The sequence below is a fragment of the Phycodurus eques genome, chromosome 17 (assembly GCF_024500275.1).
Source record: "Phycodurus eques isolate BA_2022a chromosome 17, UOR_Pequ_1.1, whole genome shotgun sequence".
NCBI lineage: Eukaryota > Metazoa > Chordata > Actinopteri > Syngnathiformes > Syngnathidae > Phycodurus > Phycodurus eques.
In genome coordinates this window covers 17,804,350-17,822,240 of record NC_084541.1, presented here as the reverse complement: position 1 = coordinate 17,822,240, position 17,891 = coordinate 17,804,350, and the positions used below count along the sequence as shown (strand labels likewise).

The 17,891-nt window shown below is 43.3% G+C and overlaps 2 protein-coding genes across 2 annotated transcripts in view; one reads left to right on the top strand and one right to left on the bottom strand.

The window, feature by feature from the left end:
• emsy (EMSY transcriptional repressor, BRCA2 interacting) overlaps positions 1–9,714 on the top strand; it is a 17,045-nt gene extending 7,331 nt beyond the window's left edge. The window contains exons 9-20 of the mRNA XM_061703399.1: positions 190–414; positions 1,441–1,590; positions 2,335–2,508; positions 2,792–2,928; positions 3,428–3,601; positions 4,247–4,439; positions 4,734–4,901; positions 5,666–5,836; positions 5,906–6,057; positions 6,223–6,699; positions 7,719–8,072; positions 8,828–9,714. Of these exons, the coding sequence (XP_061559383.1) occupies positions 190–414; positions 1,441–1,590; positions 2,335–2,508; positions 2,792–2,928; positions 3,428–3,601; positions 4,247–4,439; positions 4,734–4,901; positions 5,666–5,836; positions 5,906–6,057; positions 6,223–6,699; positions 7,719–8,072; positions 8,828–9,004 (2,552 nt within the window). The 3' untranslated portion in view covers positions 9,005–9,714. The remainder of the gene's footprint in view (positions 1–189; positions 415–1,440; positions 1,591–2,334; positions 2,509–2,791; positions 2,929–3,427; positions 3,602–4,246; positions 4,440–4,733; positions 4,902–5,665; positions 5,837–5,905; positions 6,058–6,222; positions 6,700–7,718; positions 8,073–8,827) is intronic.
• Positions 9,201–17,891, bottom strand: sar1b (secretion associated, Ras related GTPase 1B). Its single transcript, XM_061703400.1, has 7 exons — positions 17,701–17,891; positions 13,395–13,470; positions 11,774–11,893; positions 11,620–11,685; positions 11,446–11,549; positions 10,592–10,723; positions 9,201–10,369 (listed from the first exon to the last, which is right to left on the bottom strand). Exons 2-7 carry the CDS (start codon positions 13,450–13,452, stop codon positions 10,253–10,255), a joined length of 597 nt encoding a protein of 198 aa, XP_061559384.1. The 5' UTR covers positions 13,453–13,470; positions 17,701–17,891; the 3' UTR covers positions 9,201–10,252.

Here is a 17,891-nt window from a genome sequence, read left to right as displayed (position 1 = left end):
CTCCACTTTCTGGAGGCGGGGGGGTGGTCGTACTGGAACTGTCATGTCACCAAAACTCTGACTTAAATACGATGACTGCATAAAGTACGTCGATACCGATACTGAAATGATACCGTGGCAAACATCTAATCAGTTAAAAGCAGTGGAATCATTCATGACAAAACATGTTGTCATTGTTTTGTGCTTCAGGCACCTCCTCGGCAGGAGTCAAGGTGGCCTCGGCCAGGTTGCCCTCTCCGAAGACCCTGGTGGGCTCTACCACGCAGATCCTGAGCCAGTTTCCCAAGCAGCAGTCGCCCAAACAGCTGCAAGCGTCCACCGTGGGGGCGTCTGGCGTGGGCCAGGCCCAGACCGTCGCTGCCGCCACCACCTCGCCGGGCCCCAAGCCCACCATTCAGATCAAGCAAGAGTCTGGTGAGAAAAATATAATAGATAATAATATAATTATTATATCTCCTGCGATTGGCTGGCGACCCGTTCAGGGTGTACCCCGACTCCTGACCAAAGATAGCTGGGACAGGCTCCAGCACGCCCGCGACCCTAGTGAGGAGAAGCGGTACACCAAATGGATGGATGGATATCTAAAAAAACTAATTTGAATCGATGGAGAAATTTCATAAATCGACCTCTACCTTCTCTCATCCGATTCAAACCATTCTAACTTGTAGAAATGGTCAACATTCATACTTTTTAAAGAATTCCACATTTTCCTTGAAAAAAAATCCCAAAATAATGGAGAAATTTAACTTATTCACCTCAAAAATCAACATTTTTTTTCAACCAATTCAAATCATTCCGTCAAAATATTCAACTCATTCAGGAAATCCTGGATTTTTCACACTCAGGATTCCCACTTAAAACCAGAATTCCACATTTTCCACAAGAAACGAAACCCTTCACATTATTCGAGAATTCCAACAAATTGGACCTTTGTTGAAAGATTGAAATCAATCCAACTTGTTCAGCATACCAAACATTGCTACCTGTTGAAGAAGTCCACATTTTCCATGAGAAAATTCCCAAATTCATAGAGAAATTTAACAAATTTGCCCCTTCTTAACCAATTCAAACCATTCCAACGTCAAAATATTCCACTTATTCGGGACATTCTGGGAACTATTTTAACATATTCGGAGTTCCTATTTTTTATTATTCCATTTTCTCAACAGGAAACAAAACATTTCAAATTTGGCATTTTTCAAATTTACCAGTTCAAACCATTTTGACTTCAAAATGCTCAGCATTCCAAGCATACATTTTCCATGAGAAAATGCACAAATTAATAGGATAAAATGACATTTTTTACAACTGTACCTCAATCCTATGATTCAGCTTTTTTCATTTCACATTTCTAATTCATTCATTCAGCTCGCCAGCGTTCACTCTTTTCGCTTCTGTTGGTCTTTTTATGGATCTATGACAGTGAGGTTGTGTGCGCAGGGTTGAAGATCATCACGCAGCAGGTCCAGCCCAGCAAAATCCTGCCCAAGCCGTCGTCGGTGGCTCTGTCCAGCAGCAGCTCCTCCCCCATCATGGTGGTCAGCAGCAACGGAGCTATCATGACCACCAAGCTGGTCACTCAGCCCACAGGTTGGTGACTCTATACCTTTTTAATAAGCCCTTCTGGGAAAATACAATGGGATATCTTCATTTACGAGTTAAATTTATTCTTTGACCAAGCACGTGAGTGAAGTTACTCGTATGCAGGGCTTGACGTAAACTTTTTTACTCACCAGTCACTGTGGCTCGTGGTTTCCCAGAGTCACTAGCCGCTCAGCATTTTCACTAGCCACAATTTTGGTTTTGGATAATAGTGGTTCGAAAACCATTATCAATATGGCTCCAAAAAAGCAATCGTCAACGGGGTTCATCGGGTTTCCTCTTGTTTGTTTTCTTTGGATATCAGCAAAATGCTTCACGAGCAATGAGCAGACACTGTGTGAAAGCAGTGCTCATGAGTTTCCCAGTCTCACATTGCATTTGGTTTGTTATACAGATGCCATTTGAGAAAACTACAATTAAATGTACAGTATATATAGTTCGACCCGCCAAAGTGGCTAGTGGGAGCGATGGTGTCACCGGCCACTGCTGAAATTCACTCACATTTGGTGGGTTGGCGGGTGTTCGTCAAGCCCTGGTGCACATAGTGAAAATACACACATATTATAATTGACGCCCCCCTCAAAAGGTTTATTTTTGCCTGTAAATAGTGACGAAGCTCTTCCACTCGCTTAAACATAGTTTCTTGGTACTAAAGCAATACTGGGATTCTAAATGATACAAGGGTACTGTACTGAAGGTACTTAAGGTCAATATGCGACATTGTGCTTGCAGCCACCCAGGCAACCTACACGCGGCCCACCGTCACTCCGAACCTTGGCGCCCGGATCACAGCCTCGGCCGGGGGCGCCACCTACGTCAAGACCACGAGTGGCAGCATCATCACGGTGGTGCCCAAGTCCTTGGCCACGCTGGGGGGGAAGATCATCAGCAGCAACATCGTGTCTGGTAGGTGGGTTCGAGAGTACAGCTTGGGAGAGGGGCACTGCAAGGAATTACAATCGGGAACTGGCCTGGATTAATTTAGATTTTTTTTAGGGTGGGGTCGAAAAAACAATTCTTGGGGTGGGGCGCTCGATTGACACAACCCCAAACACAAGTTTTTCTCATGGTTTTCAATTTAGGTCAGCGGTAATCACTCGCGTTCTGCCACCCAGCAGTATTGTTTACAAACTTTAGAAATTGGTGTGTAGAAAATATATTGATGGATAACGTTGTGTTCTGTCCGCAGGCACCACCACAAAGATCACCACCATCCCCATGTCGTCCAAACCCAACGTGATTGTGGTCCAGAAAGCCAGCGGCAAAGGGGCCACCATCCAAGGGCTGCCCGGCAAGAACGTGGTCACCACGCTGTTGAACGCGGGGGTCAGTCGAACGCCATAGAGACCTTTTCAGGTTGTTTGTAAACAGTAGGGGCATCGGGGTACCTTCAGGTGGCAGAACGCGAGGGACTGATGCTGAGTTGTGAAACCATGACGAAACCTTGTTGTGTTTGGGGCTGTGCTGCAAGATTTTTCCAAAAGGTTTTGGAGCGTTATTTTATTATTTGTTTGGGGGATTTCCTTCAAAAAATCTAAATTAGTCCAGCGGAACCTGTGGGTGAGGAGGAAAAATGGAGTGGTCACGTGACATCTTCTTTTGGAGTTACACGTCACACATTTAAAATTGTGGCTAAAATCATCATTCAAGCCATTTACCGTGTTCTCTCACTGGCTCTGACTTGGTCTCGAAGTTTACTAGTGCTGTCATATGCGTCTCTTGCGACCTGGACGTACGTGTGCCGTCATGGTGAAAACGTCTACTCCAGTATTCGCGACGATGATATGAGGAATCACTTCAATGACTGTTTTCCGCTTGCGGTCAGGGTGAGAAGAGCCTGCAGGCCGTCCCGGGGGTCAAGCCGGCCATCATCACCACCACCAGGCCCATCACCAAGATGATCGTCACGCAGCCCAAAGGCCTGAGCGCCGCCTCCTCGTCCACTGCCACCAAGATCATCCCCACCAAGATTGTCTACGGCCAGCAGGGGAAGACGCAGGTCAGACTCGACTGTGACTTATACGTCCGTTTAAGTATATCTTTATTTGGGAGACGGCTGAGCTGGAGCCTATGCCAACTGATTGTGCCAAATTGGTCCGTGCTGCCATTTTTGAGTGTATTATTTAAAATAAATATAATAAATAAATTATAATTAGGTCACCAGCTTATTTGAAATAATAAATATACAGTATACATTAAAAAAACTTTATTTTTTTTAGTTCACTATTTACAATAAATTATCCAATTATTGATGTTTTTAAATATATGTATTTTTAAAATTTCAAATGTTTTTTATTTCATAATAAATTAAACGATTATTCCATTTTGAGAATGATAAGCGTAAATGTGAAATCACTTATTTTACTCATATTTAAAATTTTCTTATTCACAATAAATCAATGAAGAAATTATTTCAGGAAATACAGTAAATGAATAATAAAGTAGAATAAAACAATTTAGAGTTGATCACTATCATTCAAGTGTAACATAAAGTCCAGGTCTCTCTTCCAAAAGAGATCTCCGATCTCAATGAGAACACCTGGTTAAATACAAGTTAAGTTAAAATAAGAACATTTTAAAAATGTACCACTGTCATGTGGATGATAATTCTGTGTATCCATGTTTACTGTGCTTTTTACTCCAGGTGCTCATCAAGCCCAAGCCGGTGTTCCAAACGGCCGTGGTGAGCGAACAGACCCGGCAGCTGGTCACCGAGACCCTGCAGCAGGTGACCCGCTCGGCCGACGTGGGCCACATTACGACTCAAGAAGGCTCTGCCAAGGACGAGTGCGGCGGCGCCATGGAAACCGGCGGCTCGGCCGGCGAAACGTTGCACGGTAGGGAGGAACTTGTTCCTACATGCGCCGTGTTTGTGGAGGAGGCAGAGTACTCACACTCTGTACTGAAGCAGAAGTATAGATACTGGTAAGAGTCCTTAGGTACTTATTTAACTCCTTAGGTAAAATTAATACAAGTACGCACATTGTGTTAATCTATTAAAAGGGTAGCCTGGTGTGGTTAATTGACGTGGGATTCAGTGAATAAGACTGTGGAGATGAATCGTTTCAGCCCTAGTTTTCCACCACAGGTAGTAAGCGATCGTTAAATGTTGTCTTCCACTCGTTCCCCAGATACCCAGCCCGTGCTGCACGTGCTGTCCTCAAGAGAGAAAGGTTGGACAGAGCAGGAGGTGTCGGTGGAGTCGGCCCCGACCGTCATCTACCAGGAGGTGACCGCCGGGGAATCCCAGTCGGCCGCGTCCACCATTAAAGCTCTGCTGGAGCTGCAGCAGACTTCAGGTAACGCTTGTACAAGTGAAGGGGACCTGCTCGTACGGGTGTTTTGATGAATGCATGACGAACACGTTATTAGGACGCATAGGAATGGAAAAGTCTTCTAATACGCTGGACCACCGTATATTCGCAGTTCAGCATTTGCAAATTTACCGATTCTCAGATTTTTGGGCGAATTTATCGCCTATTCTGTTTTTTTTCTCAGGCCAAAGAAATAAAAGTAATACTTTGCCGCCATGTTGTAGCATCTTCAGGTAATTATAAACCTTTTTGGCGGGTTATCAATTACTTGTGCAGTTTTCCTATTCACTGTAGGGCTCAATCCTTATCTCCTGCAAATAGCAAAGACGTCCCCCCCCTCCCCCCAAGCACTACTTGTCTAAATGAAACGCCTCAAGTCACTATGACATGTCCTTGACACCAGGATGCCACCAGATGGTGGCAAAGCACTGCTTTGGTCTGATTGAAACTCCTCAACTCATGGCAACATACATCCTTGACACAAAAATGCCACCCTATGGCGGCCCAGCACTACTTTACTTTAAGTGAAACTCCTCAACTCACTCCAACATACGTGCTTGACACCAAGATGCCACCAGATGGGTTTATTGCTTTGACCTGAGCAAAAAAAAAACAGCAATCAGATTGGTTCTAAAAAAATCTGCGAATTTCTGTATGCCGAATCGTGAATATTCTGGGATTTAATCTACAATTATACGTGTGTGTGTGTGTGTGTGTGTGTGTGTGTGTGTGTGTGTGTGTGTGTGTAGTGAAGGAGAAGGGCGAGTCCAAACCCATGCAGCACACCCACATTGACCTCAGCCAGATGGCGGTGCCCATCCAGCTGGCGCAGGAGAAAATGATCAGCCCGGAATCATCCAGGCCGCCCAGCTCGGAGGCCGAAGCGGTCACTGCTGCCGCCGCCGATGCCCTGGCGACAGGTACGCTCTGACCGCCATCTTGTAGACTTGTGGACATCGCTAACAATATGGCTGACGTTTCCCTCGCAGGTAAAGTGAGCAGGGCGGGCGCGTTGGCAGAGGACGACGTGGCTGTGGCCGTGTCCTCCGCTAATCCCCACAAAAGTGTCGGCCAGGTTACCCTGGTAACCAAGCCGGTCGCCGCCCCACCTGTAACCACGGTGACGCACAGCAGCCTCAAGGTGAGGAGAACTCTCGGTATTGTTACAATTTAAAAATAGACAACAAAAAGATATAATCCCCCGTCACCAGTTTCTGCAACGAAAAAGTCTCAAAGACCTGTGCCCCAAAATGAACAGAAGTCAGCCATTTTGGGCAAATTTCGGATGTCCTTCTTTGTGTTGTAGCCTTCTGATGGTAAAACCGACTCGACGCTGGAGGTGAGCGAGCTGGAAGGCGACACTCTGGACCCTCAGACGGGCTTGTTCTACCGCTCCACCAGCCAGACGGATGCCCCCAAGCAAGCCCCCCACGCCGCTCCTCAGCCCCCAGCTGCCAGCCAACCAGAGAGTTCCACTCTTCCTCCTCCTCTTCTTCCTCCTCCTCCTCCTCCTCCTCCACAACTGCAGAGTAAACCTCAGCTCAGCCAGGCTCCTTCCTCATCCTCTTCTTCCTCCTCGCCGGCCAAGAAGCTCCCCAAACTACGAGAGCAGAGTCAGGCCAAACCCCCGGGCGCCGCCGCCACGTCGCCCGTCACGCCGCAGCTGCCCAAACTGCAGCAGGCGCCCACGTCCCACCACAGGCCGCTGCACGCGCCCATGTCGCACCCGCCGCCGCTGCAGGCGCACCACCCGGTCGGCGCCGACAAGGGCTTGCCAGGACAGGTCAGTGAGTCAAACAAACAAATAATTGTCATTATTATAAAAAAAAAAAAAATTCTTTGTTGTCCAGATAAAAAGATTTTTTGTAAATGTATTTTCGTCTTCAAGAAAAAAATCCAAAGAAATATTTTTTGTTGGTGTCCCAAATATATAAATATAAATGGTAAGAATAACTATCTCAATTTTTTTAAAATTAAAAAACATATTTTTCCCAAGTCAAAAAGGTTAAAAAAAACTAAATATGAAATAATAATAAATCTAATATTTTTGATAATGTCCAACAACACAAAAACCTCCAGCTGTTTCCAGCTATAAATTCTTAAAAGAAATCATGTATCTCAAAATTGTTTGACTTTCTTTAGAAATCAAAAACGACTGGTTAGCACGTCTGGCTCACAGTTCTGAGGACTCGGGTTGAAATCCGGCCTCACTTGTGTGGAGTTTGCATGTTCTCCCCGTGCGTGCCTGCATGGGTAGTCCGGTTTCATCCCACATTCCAAAAACATGCATGGTAGGTGAAATGAAGACTCGATTTCCCGTCGTTGTGAATGTGAGTGCGAATGATTGTTTGTTTATGTGTGCCCTGCGATTGGCTGGAGACCTGTTCAGGGTGTACCCCGCCTCTCTCACGCAGTTAGCTGGAATAAACTCCAGCATACCCGCCACCCTAGTGAGGATAAGCGGTGTAGAAAATGGATGGATGGTTGGATTTGAACTCAGACCACTCTTGCGCTGAACTTTTGAAAATTAAACTACAGGTAATTATTAAATATTATTTGTCCAAACCACAAATTCTGTAAAAACAAGTTTCTACACAAAGTATTCATTGGCATATAAATCACCAAGATGTAAATCTCACAGGTTTAATGGCAAAAATGGAGTTTGTCTGCTCTGGTTCTCAGTGGCTAAATTAACAAAAGTGAGTTGTGCGACTTTACACTTCCATGGTAAACTTAAAACACAATATCTACATTGCAGTCCGCTATTTAACGCCGAGTGTTGTGCCCCATGTTTGAGCACAGCAGCCAATCATCACGCAGAGCGCCACCGTCACCAAGATCACTTTCGGCAGCGCCCACCACCAGCCCGCCCACGTTCCGCCCGTCCTGAGCGGCAGCGAGGCCGAGCTGGCGGGAGAGTCTGGCTCGGGGCCCCAGGGCGACGAGACGTCCGTGTCGGACATCCTGAAGATTTCAATGATGGAGGCCCAAATTGACCCCAGCACCGAGCCCATGGTGGTGGACTCATCCTCCGACCGGCCCCCCCTGGCCCAGGCCCTGCAGGCGCAGGCCGCCGCGGACACTGACCGGTTTGTCGGCAGCTCTGCGGTCACAGCGCAACAACATTTTGGCAATGAACGCCTGGAGGTCATCGAGGTATGTATGCGTGCCAATAAGTGTGCATATGATGCTCTTTGGACTCAAAAAGATCTTAAAAATGAAATGTAATCTTTTCAGGAAAAAAATCCTTTCATCGTTGTGACTTGACTTGCTTACTTTACAACAAATAATAGGGCTGGTCTTTCCCTGTTTTTTAGGGGTTTTCTAAAGCAGGTTTTATTCTCTAAGAAAATATGATTCGAATGAAGATTTTTAAAAAATAAGTATTTCCTTCGAATTCTTTTCTTTTATTGAAAATATACTTTACAGTGTATCCCCGCATGTTCGCAATTCAGCATTTGCAAATTCACCTCTTTGCTGATTTGTTGGGGAATCTTATCTTTTGTCGAGTCTAGTTTTTACGCAATCCCCGCTTATTCTCATTTTTTCTTTATTTATTTTCATTGCAATTATAAGAGCCTCAATTACTTGCAGATTTTTTTCATTTGCAATCAGCCTTCGTCCCTTTCCCCAACTGTTTATATAACAAAACCTTTGTTAATCTCAAAATAAAAAGTAAACATTGTTTTTCCTTTTGGGATAAAGAGAAAAACAAATCTGTAAAAAATTGATACATTTTTAAATTGTTCTTTTATCCCCCCCCAAAAAAACTAAGTCATTTAAAAAAATATCAGCGTTCCAAAAACAAGTGTTTTCTTTTCATCGAAAATGTAATTGAAGCTGGATGTGACTGATATGGGTAAGACAAACTACATAATCTTCATATCCAGTATTGATGTTTTTGCGCCTAGGTAATCCCTCAGTACTCGATCGTGCCGGACTCGAGCCAGTCCAACGTGGTGGTGGAGCCCAGCGGCTTCCTGGAGATCACCAACTACACCAGCCAGCAGCTGGACGACGACGAGGGTGACGGCCCCGCCGACCACGAGGTGGACAGCGGCAACGACGCCGGCCCCCCGACGCCGTAGACCGGCCTAGATGGTATGCCCGACACCCACTTTGTTACGGAGCACGCCGGACTTTCGAGCCACTTGCGTTTTAACTTTCTCTCACTGACTTTTTATAGGAGGGACAAAATATCAAAATAGTCTTTCAAAAGAAGGAATAAATGTATTTTTTTTTTTGTAAGATACAATACCACAAATTCATCTTTTGTTTCAACTTTTCCTTTTATACCTTTTTCAAACTTGTCCACAGGATTCGTGTTATCTCCAGAATAAATGATCTGCCTAGAAAAGGTTCTGTGTGTCACTTGAAGGGGAGTGAAGCAGTTTTCAACTTTTGATTGATGACTGAAGTGTCAAAAGCTAGTCCACCTAAAATTTATTCAGATCTCCAATTTACCCATAGGAGATAACCAAGATTTTGCTCTGACACGGGTAAAGAAAGCCAAGCAGCACAAGTTGCTGTATTGATGTTAAAGCCTGTTATTCATTGCAAACATTTATTATCATCATCATCCTTCTTCTTATTATTATTACACAATTATGATGCAAACAACACCACCAGCCTCGCTTTTGGATTGCAGTCAGCACCTGCTCCTGGAATGAAGAGACGCAAGGGAACTGAACGTGTGCGCGTGTTAATATGGTCCCCCCCCCCTGCAAAAAAGTAATTTTGGCATCTTTCTCCATCTCTGCTATAATAATCATCGTAACTGTAATCATAATAAAAGGGTGGTTATAGCTGAAAAAGAACAAGGCATGCATAATAGTGTGTGGTAATGCACATAAAGGATACAACATCAATGTACCATGTTTGTGTACATTTCATACATTATTATTAATATGGAGCCATGAAGCTACTTTTTCATGTTTCTATCAAAATATGTAAAAAAAAAAAAAACTAATTGGGATTTTTTATTTTTTATTTTTAGCAGGGTGGGCAAGGCGGGTTGTTGGTCCTTTCGATTTACTAACAATGTCATAAAAATAAACGTGATGATTGAATAGAAATCCCATGTATAGCACTACGGCGGCGTCATGGAAGTTTCCGAATGGACGCCAGTGTACAAACTCGTCCATTTTGAGCTGACAGAGGGACAAACGTGTGTGTGTGTGTGTGTGTGCGTTTGTAAGTGCAGAACCCAGAGAACCAATAAAAGTCTATTGGGATCGAGTTGTCTTGGTGGTTGGTCGGCAAGCCCACTGTTTCTGCTGCTGATTTGTTTGTTGTTGCTGCTGCAGTGAGGGTGCCGCCCCCAGGTGGCGCTGTTTTCAGTCGATGTACTGGGAGAGCCAGCGAAATCCCTCGCCATAGCCTTGGCGCTTGAGCACGCTGCACATGAACACCTCAAGTGGTCTCGTGTTCAGCTCCTTCAGGGGGATGTTGCCCTGAGAAACACAATATGCATCTATTTTATATATATATATATATATATATATATATATATATATAGTTTAAGGCACCACTGTATTGTAGTGGTTGCACATCTACCTGGCAGTCGAGAGGGTTCAAATCTGCATCGTCATACATTCCCCTCCCCCCCCCACAAAACATGCATGCAAGGTTAATTGAAGACTAAATTGTATATAGGCGTGACTGTTCATCCTCACCTTGCCTGTCGTCTGTCCATACAGTCCAAACATTTCCCTCAGCCGCTCCTCGCTGATGGCCTCCGGTCGGTCGATCTTATTGCCCAGGATGAGGATGGGCACGTTTCCGATGGTCTCGTCCGTCATTAACCCCTGAACACGTGCAGAAAAAAGCAAAACATATTTTGAAAAATGCATCACCAAATTCTATTAGAGGGGTGAGAGGAGGAGCAAATTCTGTTCCAGCCCCCCTCCCAAAACAACAAAAGTTTGTTAATCATAAAATAGCACTAAAATATTGTACTTTATAAAAGAACACATATGACAAAATCAAATGCCGCTTTTTTTTTTTTTTTGCTTCAATTTAATGAAAATAGTGCTGCTCCTTCTGGTGCATGTGCTTGGACATTTGGTGGCAGTATCATACAGACATACATGGAGATGGTCACAACTCCTCAATAAGCCACAGTAGTATTTGTCGTTCTTCACAGAGGATAAAGAATAAGTATATGCCTGTGATTAGTTATCATCCAGCTACGTGTTGCTACATTATTTGTGTTCAACTATCTGATTCACAACCTTTGTGAGATGAATGCTAGTTTCGTTATCCAGTTTGGCATTTTACATGGGTTGTTAGCATTAAGGAAAGCAGGATTTTTCTAAGGCAAAGCTATGTGGTTGTTTTAAATACACATTGTGTAATTCTCTTTGTTTTTGTTTGACAGTAAACTTGAATGACGGATTACTTGTATTTCAAGGTATCACTGTATCTGGATTGGAACCTTTTCAGTTCCAGGACTTACGAGTACCAAGACCTGAGAGTTCCTAGGACTTTAGGTGGAAATGCACCTTGGGTCCTACTGAAGGTCACTCACGTCAAGCTCTGCTTTGGATTCTGCCAATCTGAAGCCGTCGGCACAGTCCACGAGAAAGACGATGCCATTTATGGCAGGGAGGTAGTGTTTCCACACTCTGCGGGCTGGCGGCAGAACGCACACAAACAGGTTATTTGCAACCGCTTCGCCATTTCTCCAATATATACGACATACCTTGTGCGTGGCCTCCAAGGTCAAAAGTGGTGAATGTCATGCCGGCAATTGTCAGCTCTTCTGAGGCTGGCCGACGACAAAGAGATGTAAAATCAAAAGCGTCAGTGAATGGGAAGCAAATGTGGTATAGAACGTGATTGATTGTGGTACTGACTGGGATGTAAAGTGGGCACGTGCTGTCCCAGTCTGTCATCTTTGAGCATGTGCAGTAGCGTGGTTTTGCCGGCATTGTCCAGGCCGAGGAACACGAGCTTGCCCGACTTCTTGTACAGTCCTGAGAAGAAATTATTCCAAAATGACACAGAACACAGTGAAGGAGTGATTCGTGGTGCAGAAAACTCTGCCAACTGGCAAGTTAAAAAAAACAAAAACAAACAAACAAACATTTGCATACTTGTGAGCATTTTAGCAGCCCGTTTGTTGGTTTAGGGTTGGCACAAGATGACCAGATTGTTCATTTCCTACCCTGGGGATCACAACTCAATGCGCATTTCTTTTTGTTCTTCCATTTTAGGACTGCAATCAAGTCTTCACCTGATTTTTTTTTTTTTTAATATACAAAGATTGACTGATTAATAAAGATTTGACGGGACTGTATCATTTGCATTTTGGGGCAATTCCATCATACCTTAATTTGCACTTTTTTTAAGTCATCCTTCCATTCGAATTTGACGGACAGCACTGTGCCATTTTCTATTTTGGGGCCGCTTGGGGGAGTGGAGGGATGCTTCCATCATGACTCAATCTGTGTTACTTTTCTCAGCCCATTTATAAGGGACCAGGCTAGTTCCGAGTTTGTGGATAATGATGTAAGCTGTTGGGTACTGATTGACAGTACTGTACCATTGCTGGTTGCAGTTATCGAATATTTTTACATCAGACTATCCGGCTGATTCTCCAATTAATCAGATTTTTTTTTTTTAATGATTTTGCTTTATTTAACAAAAATACCAATACAAAATAGATGTGAGATCCAGGTATTATTTTTGTCCACTCGGGGTCGCCATCCTCACATTCTACCCTGTAGTATCTGTGACTTTGAACGTGGTTGTCTGTGTTGAACACTGGTTTAAATGTATATTGTATTATTTAATTACATGATTGTTAATTGAACATCTTTTGTTTGAGCCTGTATGGGAGTGTGTGTGTGCCGATCAGAAAGATACCAATTTGAGCCAGGAAAACCCTGTTATTGGACATGCGTAATGACGTAAGCATGAATGATATTGTACCATTTTTATTCCGCGGTGGTGACTCAAACAGCAAAAATTAATTTCATGGCAATTGTTCCACATTTTTGTCTGGATGTACACCCAAATTTAATGTCATGTTCCACATATCCTCATTGACAGGAAACAAGAGGCTTTTTTTTGTGCTCTTGAATAAAGGCCAGACAGTGTCACTACCGTCTTTTATAATCACCTCTCTAAGTTTTTGTGGGGAACTTGTACTGAAAAAGTCTTTTTTTACCCTCCTGTGAGTCACCATGTGGCGACTCACCACTACTCAACTTGCGGTGACGGTGACTGACGACGCGACACCTGCGCGACAGGGAGAACAGGACCGACCGCCGCAGCTTTGAGAAGATCAGTCGCTAGGTGGCTGCGTGTTTTCCACGTGTTCTCACACTCAAGGAAGCAGACTCCATTCAAATGTTCATTACCAATGGGCCATCACGTTAAGTCTTGCAAACAAGGAGTTGTGGAGTAGCATATTGGTCGCAAAAAAAAAAAAAAAAGTCTCTAAACGTAGCTAAGCTGGTTTTTGGTACTCACCTAAAAGCTGTAGTACGCTATTGAACCCGCTATAAATCCAGTCAAATATGAATGACATATCCGGACCTCTTCAATCCTGTGAAAAAAAAAAATCACGTCAAAGAATTATAATGGATACAGAATAAAACGCATGGTTAACACAGCCAATGAACAACAAGTGGTACAATTTCACCTAAATTTCTTAGGGAAAGCACATTGAAACCCTGACCAAGTCGCAAACGCACCAAATCGCAATTTTTTTTCTGTTGAACGTAACTCACATTCCGGTATTTCTCAGGCATTTTGGGTGGGGGAACACCGCAGATAATAAAAAAAAAAAAAGTGATGTACATAAATACAAATCTAACAGAATTCAACAATTACACACAAATCAACTCAAAACAAAGTTAAAAAAACAAAATTAGGGATTTTTACACCCGAGTCTGACTCTCATCTGTGATTTCTTTTATAGTAAAAATACATTTACAGTACATATTTTTTTTTTTTTTGAAGCGCGTCTTAATTAAACAATGACGATTCCATGCAGCTACGTAGTTAGTTGGTGGGTAAGTCGTGGACTCCGCTCACCAAATACCAACACTATGGCCTCGTCATTTGCAAGCAGTTGGGAACAAAGTTACTTGTCACAAAATAAGTCACAGTCATTATGAATTCTCATAAGGTAAGCTGTTTAAAAGCATTACATTTGCTACTCTGCGTCACTCTTTGTACTGTGCCGCGATGCCGCTCAGCCAGCGAGTTCTTTTGCAGCCTGTTCACTGCTGTGGTCTGTTTGGCTTTGCAGAGTTCGTATTTTCAGCTTACCCTGACTGTTGGTCGTGTAAGCAAAATAATATTGTGGACATATCCATCTCAATTCACCTTTTGGTTTTCGTATCTGCTCCCCCTCAGACCACGATAACTAATAACAAAACAATTTTTTTTAAAAACAATCAATGACATGGAAACACTCATGCAGCGCTTCCCTTGGGTCTTTAGACCAAACTAACAGTCCTTATGTTGGCCACCTGTTGTTTCACCAGCGGCCTGTTGGTGGTCTCAGGGTGAGACTAACTACATGACTACAACTATTCGCTGTGTAACGCACCCATTCACACCTTTCCGCATCTCTTTTTGCTTTTTGTGTAAAGCTCTAACACACCCTGCTTCTTCCAAGGTGTTATGTTAGCGGAGGAGTAGCTAGTGTCAGCCAACGGCCGGCCGGCTTGTCTCCGAATAGCAGCGTGACTGGTAACTCCAGGGGCAAACTTCACAATACGATGCAGAGACAGACTACCCTTCCAGGTTACAAACTTTTGTTTTATATGTATGGCCTAGAAGAGTGGCATACAAATTCGATACGTTACTGCCGCAGGAATGAAACTCCAACTTCTTTGTGCTGAAAAAGTTTGGGTCCCCCCGTCCCATTCGAGAGCACCTTGGCTAGTAGTAGTGACCTCTCCTCTACCTAGTGATGCAACAGCTCGGGGAATAAAGTGTAATGGAGCCAAAGGTCACGACCACGTCAACTCCAGCTGAGCTACACGTCACCGAGTCATAATGCCAGCTGCCTTGTTACTCTCACAGCAAGGAGCTGGGGTCACATGTGCTAATAACTGCAAACAAGCAACCCCAAAAGGAGCGCTATGAGGCTAATATGCTAATTACCATTTTGCAACATGCCAAAATATACACGATATCAGGAGAGGCAATTACTTGGACTTGCACAGAGTTGGTCTGTACATAAAGAAAGAGAAGGTCTTTGTCGGGAAGTTCAGACAATGTAGAAGGGTGTCGGCGGTTTACGGCATTTGTTCCAAGGTTACGAACTGCACCCAATGAGCTACTTTATTTTATGGGTACTTTTTTTTTTTTTTTTTTTTAACGTTTTAGATTCACAACCAAGAAATGCATAATTACAGTAATTATGGTATTTTGTGGTTAGGAACACCACGCAATGGAACATCGTAAAGCGAGTACCCCCCAGTACAAAAGAGATTCACGAAAGATAATGAGAGGACGGACACCTTTCGTCTGTGACGATCGGAAAAACAGATTCTGGGCTGAGCGAATAATTCATTTCATCCATCCATTTTCAATAACGCTTATCCTGTTTAAGGACCTGGAGCCTATCCTTGCTGTCATTGGGCATTTCCACTGTCACTGAGTGGGAATTGAACATGAAGACTGTACCTCAAGGCCGTATCACCCACCCCATCTTTCAAAACACAAAGCAGTAAAAAAATAAATAATTCTGGGTGTAATTTAAGCATGAACTTATCTGCCGTGGTGTCAACGTAGCAGCCGAGTGAGTGCATCTTTCATGGAAAATACTATCACTGTGATCATATTTAATCACCTGTCACATCACAATGAGAATAGGTTGTTGAAAAAAAAAAATCCATAACTATCCAAACACGAATAAGATGGTTGGACATGCGTAATTGAAATGATTTTAACGTTTTGAGGTTATGAACACCGCGCAATTAACTAACTTAGCTTCCTAATCCTTACTGTTTGAAAGTTTTTTTTGGTATTCATTGCCAAGGTGTTTTTTCGATTCACATATTTACTGTAGTTATATTTTCATGGTTATGAACACCATGCAACAGATTGTCGTCAACCAAGTACTAGGGCTGCAGCTATTGAATATTTTTAGAATTGAGTAGTCTCCCGATTATCCCATCAATTAAACGGATAAACATTGATTTTGCATTTTTAAACAATAACGTGCATGTCAGTTGCAAGTATTATTTTTGTCCCCTTGGGGTCACCATCCTCAAGGTCTACTGTAGCATTTGTGACTTTTGAGTGTGTATGGCTTTTAATGGCAAGGGCTGGCCTGGTGAGTGACGTGGGAGTCAGCAAATGAGCACATTGAGTTGGCTGTCGTTAGCTCAGGTTAGCGTGTTGAGTGACTTGACGTGAGCTGTGGCCATCGGCAGCGTCTGCATGAATGTGCTGGTTTGTTTTCTTACCAAACGCCTCTAAAATCCTGCATCAATAAATTGACGACAAAAAAATTATGACTAAAGTACATGATATATGCTACTGCCCGGAGTGCTCTTCTTGCACTATTTAAGTCGAGTTTTAAGGGAAAGAGAAATTTTGACATTTTACGCACTCTTTCCTCCTGGTTCGCCACCATCCCACCAACTTATTTTGCACAACTCTGCAGTAACAATCTGTGTGAAAAAATTATCACTGCAAAGCTTTGAGGAAGAGATTGTGTGTGAACCTTTTTGTGTAATCCGATTATTTGAGGTTTTTGATTAATCACTTCGGCCCTATCCAGGACTTAAGTGTTTGAAAGTTGCTTGTTTTATATTTATTGTGAAGAGGTGTTCATATTTAATCCTCCATCACATTGTGGATGTTTGCTGAACCGTGTAAACAACATTATCTCTTAAACCAATTATTATACGCATTATTTCAAAATAAGGTCAACGTTAAGTGAATCAAAGTGGCGTTACATGCGAAGACAGATTCTCTTTTACCCGATCATTGTCACTGTTTTGTACTCATAGTCGAAAGTGTTTTCCATACACATTTACTGGTATTGTGATATTATCATAACTCTGCAGTTTCCTGTGTGAGGGCTGGAAAAAGAGTCACTTTTGAACACTGAAATACAAAATCCTGGTTTGAACTTGGGCGTCAAACCTAATGTGCCCTGCTGTCAACCTAGCAGCGGAGTTAGCACATCTTTAGGAAGGGAGATAGTCTTGGCAACAGCTGAGTAAAATTCCCGATGAAACTAGTAACTATATTTATATAAAAAAAAAAAAAAAAAAAAAAAAACATTGAGCTACTGGAAAGGATGCCACTTGCGTCAGAGACGCTGTACAAAGATGTCTTGAACGTTACATGCTACCATTGTGTTTATATTTAATTCGCCGCCACGTCACCTCGAGGTTTAGGCTGTTTAAAAATATATAAATATAATTAAACATACGAAAACGGCAGTTAGAAGTGTGCTTAAGAAAGTAGCTGACAAAAAGGTTAAGCTGGCGGCTAACTGGAGCGCTAGCAGGAAGCTACTAGTTACGTGTCATTTTGGCCAAACGGCAACGTAGCATCGACAAGCCACAAAACTCATTAGCATCGGGCTAACACGAAATACACGTTCCAATAAGAAGCACTACAAACACCGCATGTTTTTTTTTTTTTTAGGATATACTTTTTATTTGACGACGTGTAATAGTCGGGTGAAAAAGAGCGAATTTAGCCCAACTTAGCATGGTTAGCAACCGGGGCTCGCCGCGATGGCGACCGTTCCGCGTTAAGACGGCCGAGAAAGTGCGCGTCAACCCCCCGGCAAACTTACTCGTTATTCAGGCGTAGAATCGTTTGCCAAGTGCGTTGGCTCGTCTGCTCATGTGAATGTGGCTCGGGGAAAAATAAAAAGAGATCCCGCTGACAGCCAGCTTGCCCTCTCTCGCCTGTCTCTTTTTTTTTTTTTTTTTTCGTGTTTTGTTAACTGAGCCACGACACCGCAATGGCTTCTTTTGCTTACTC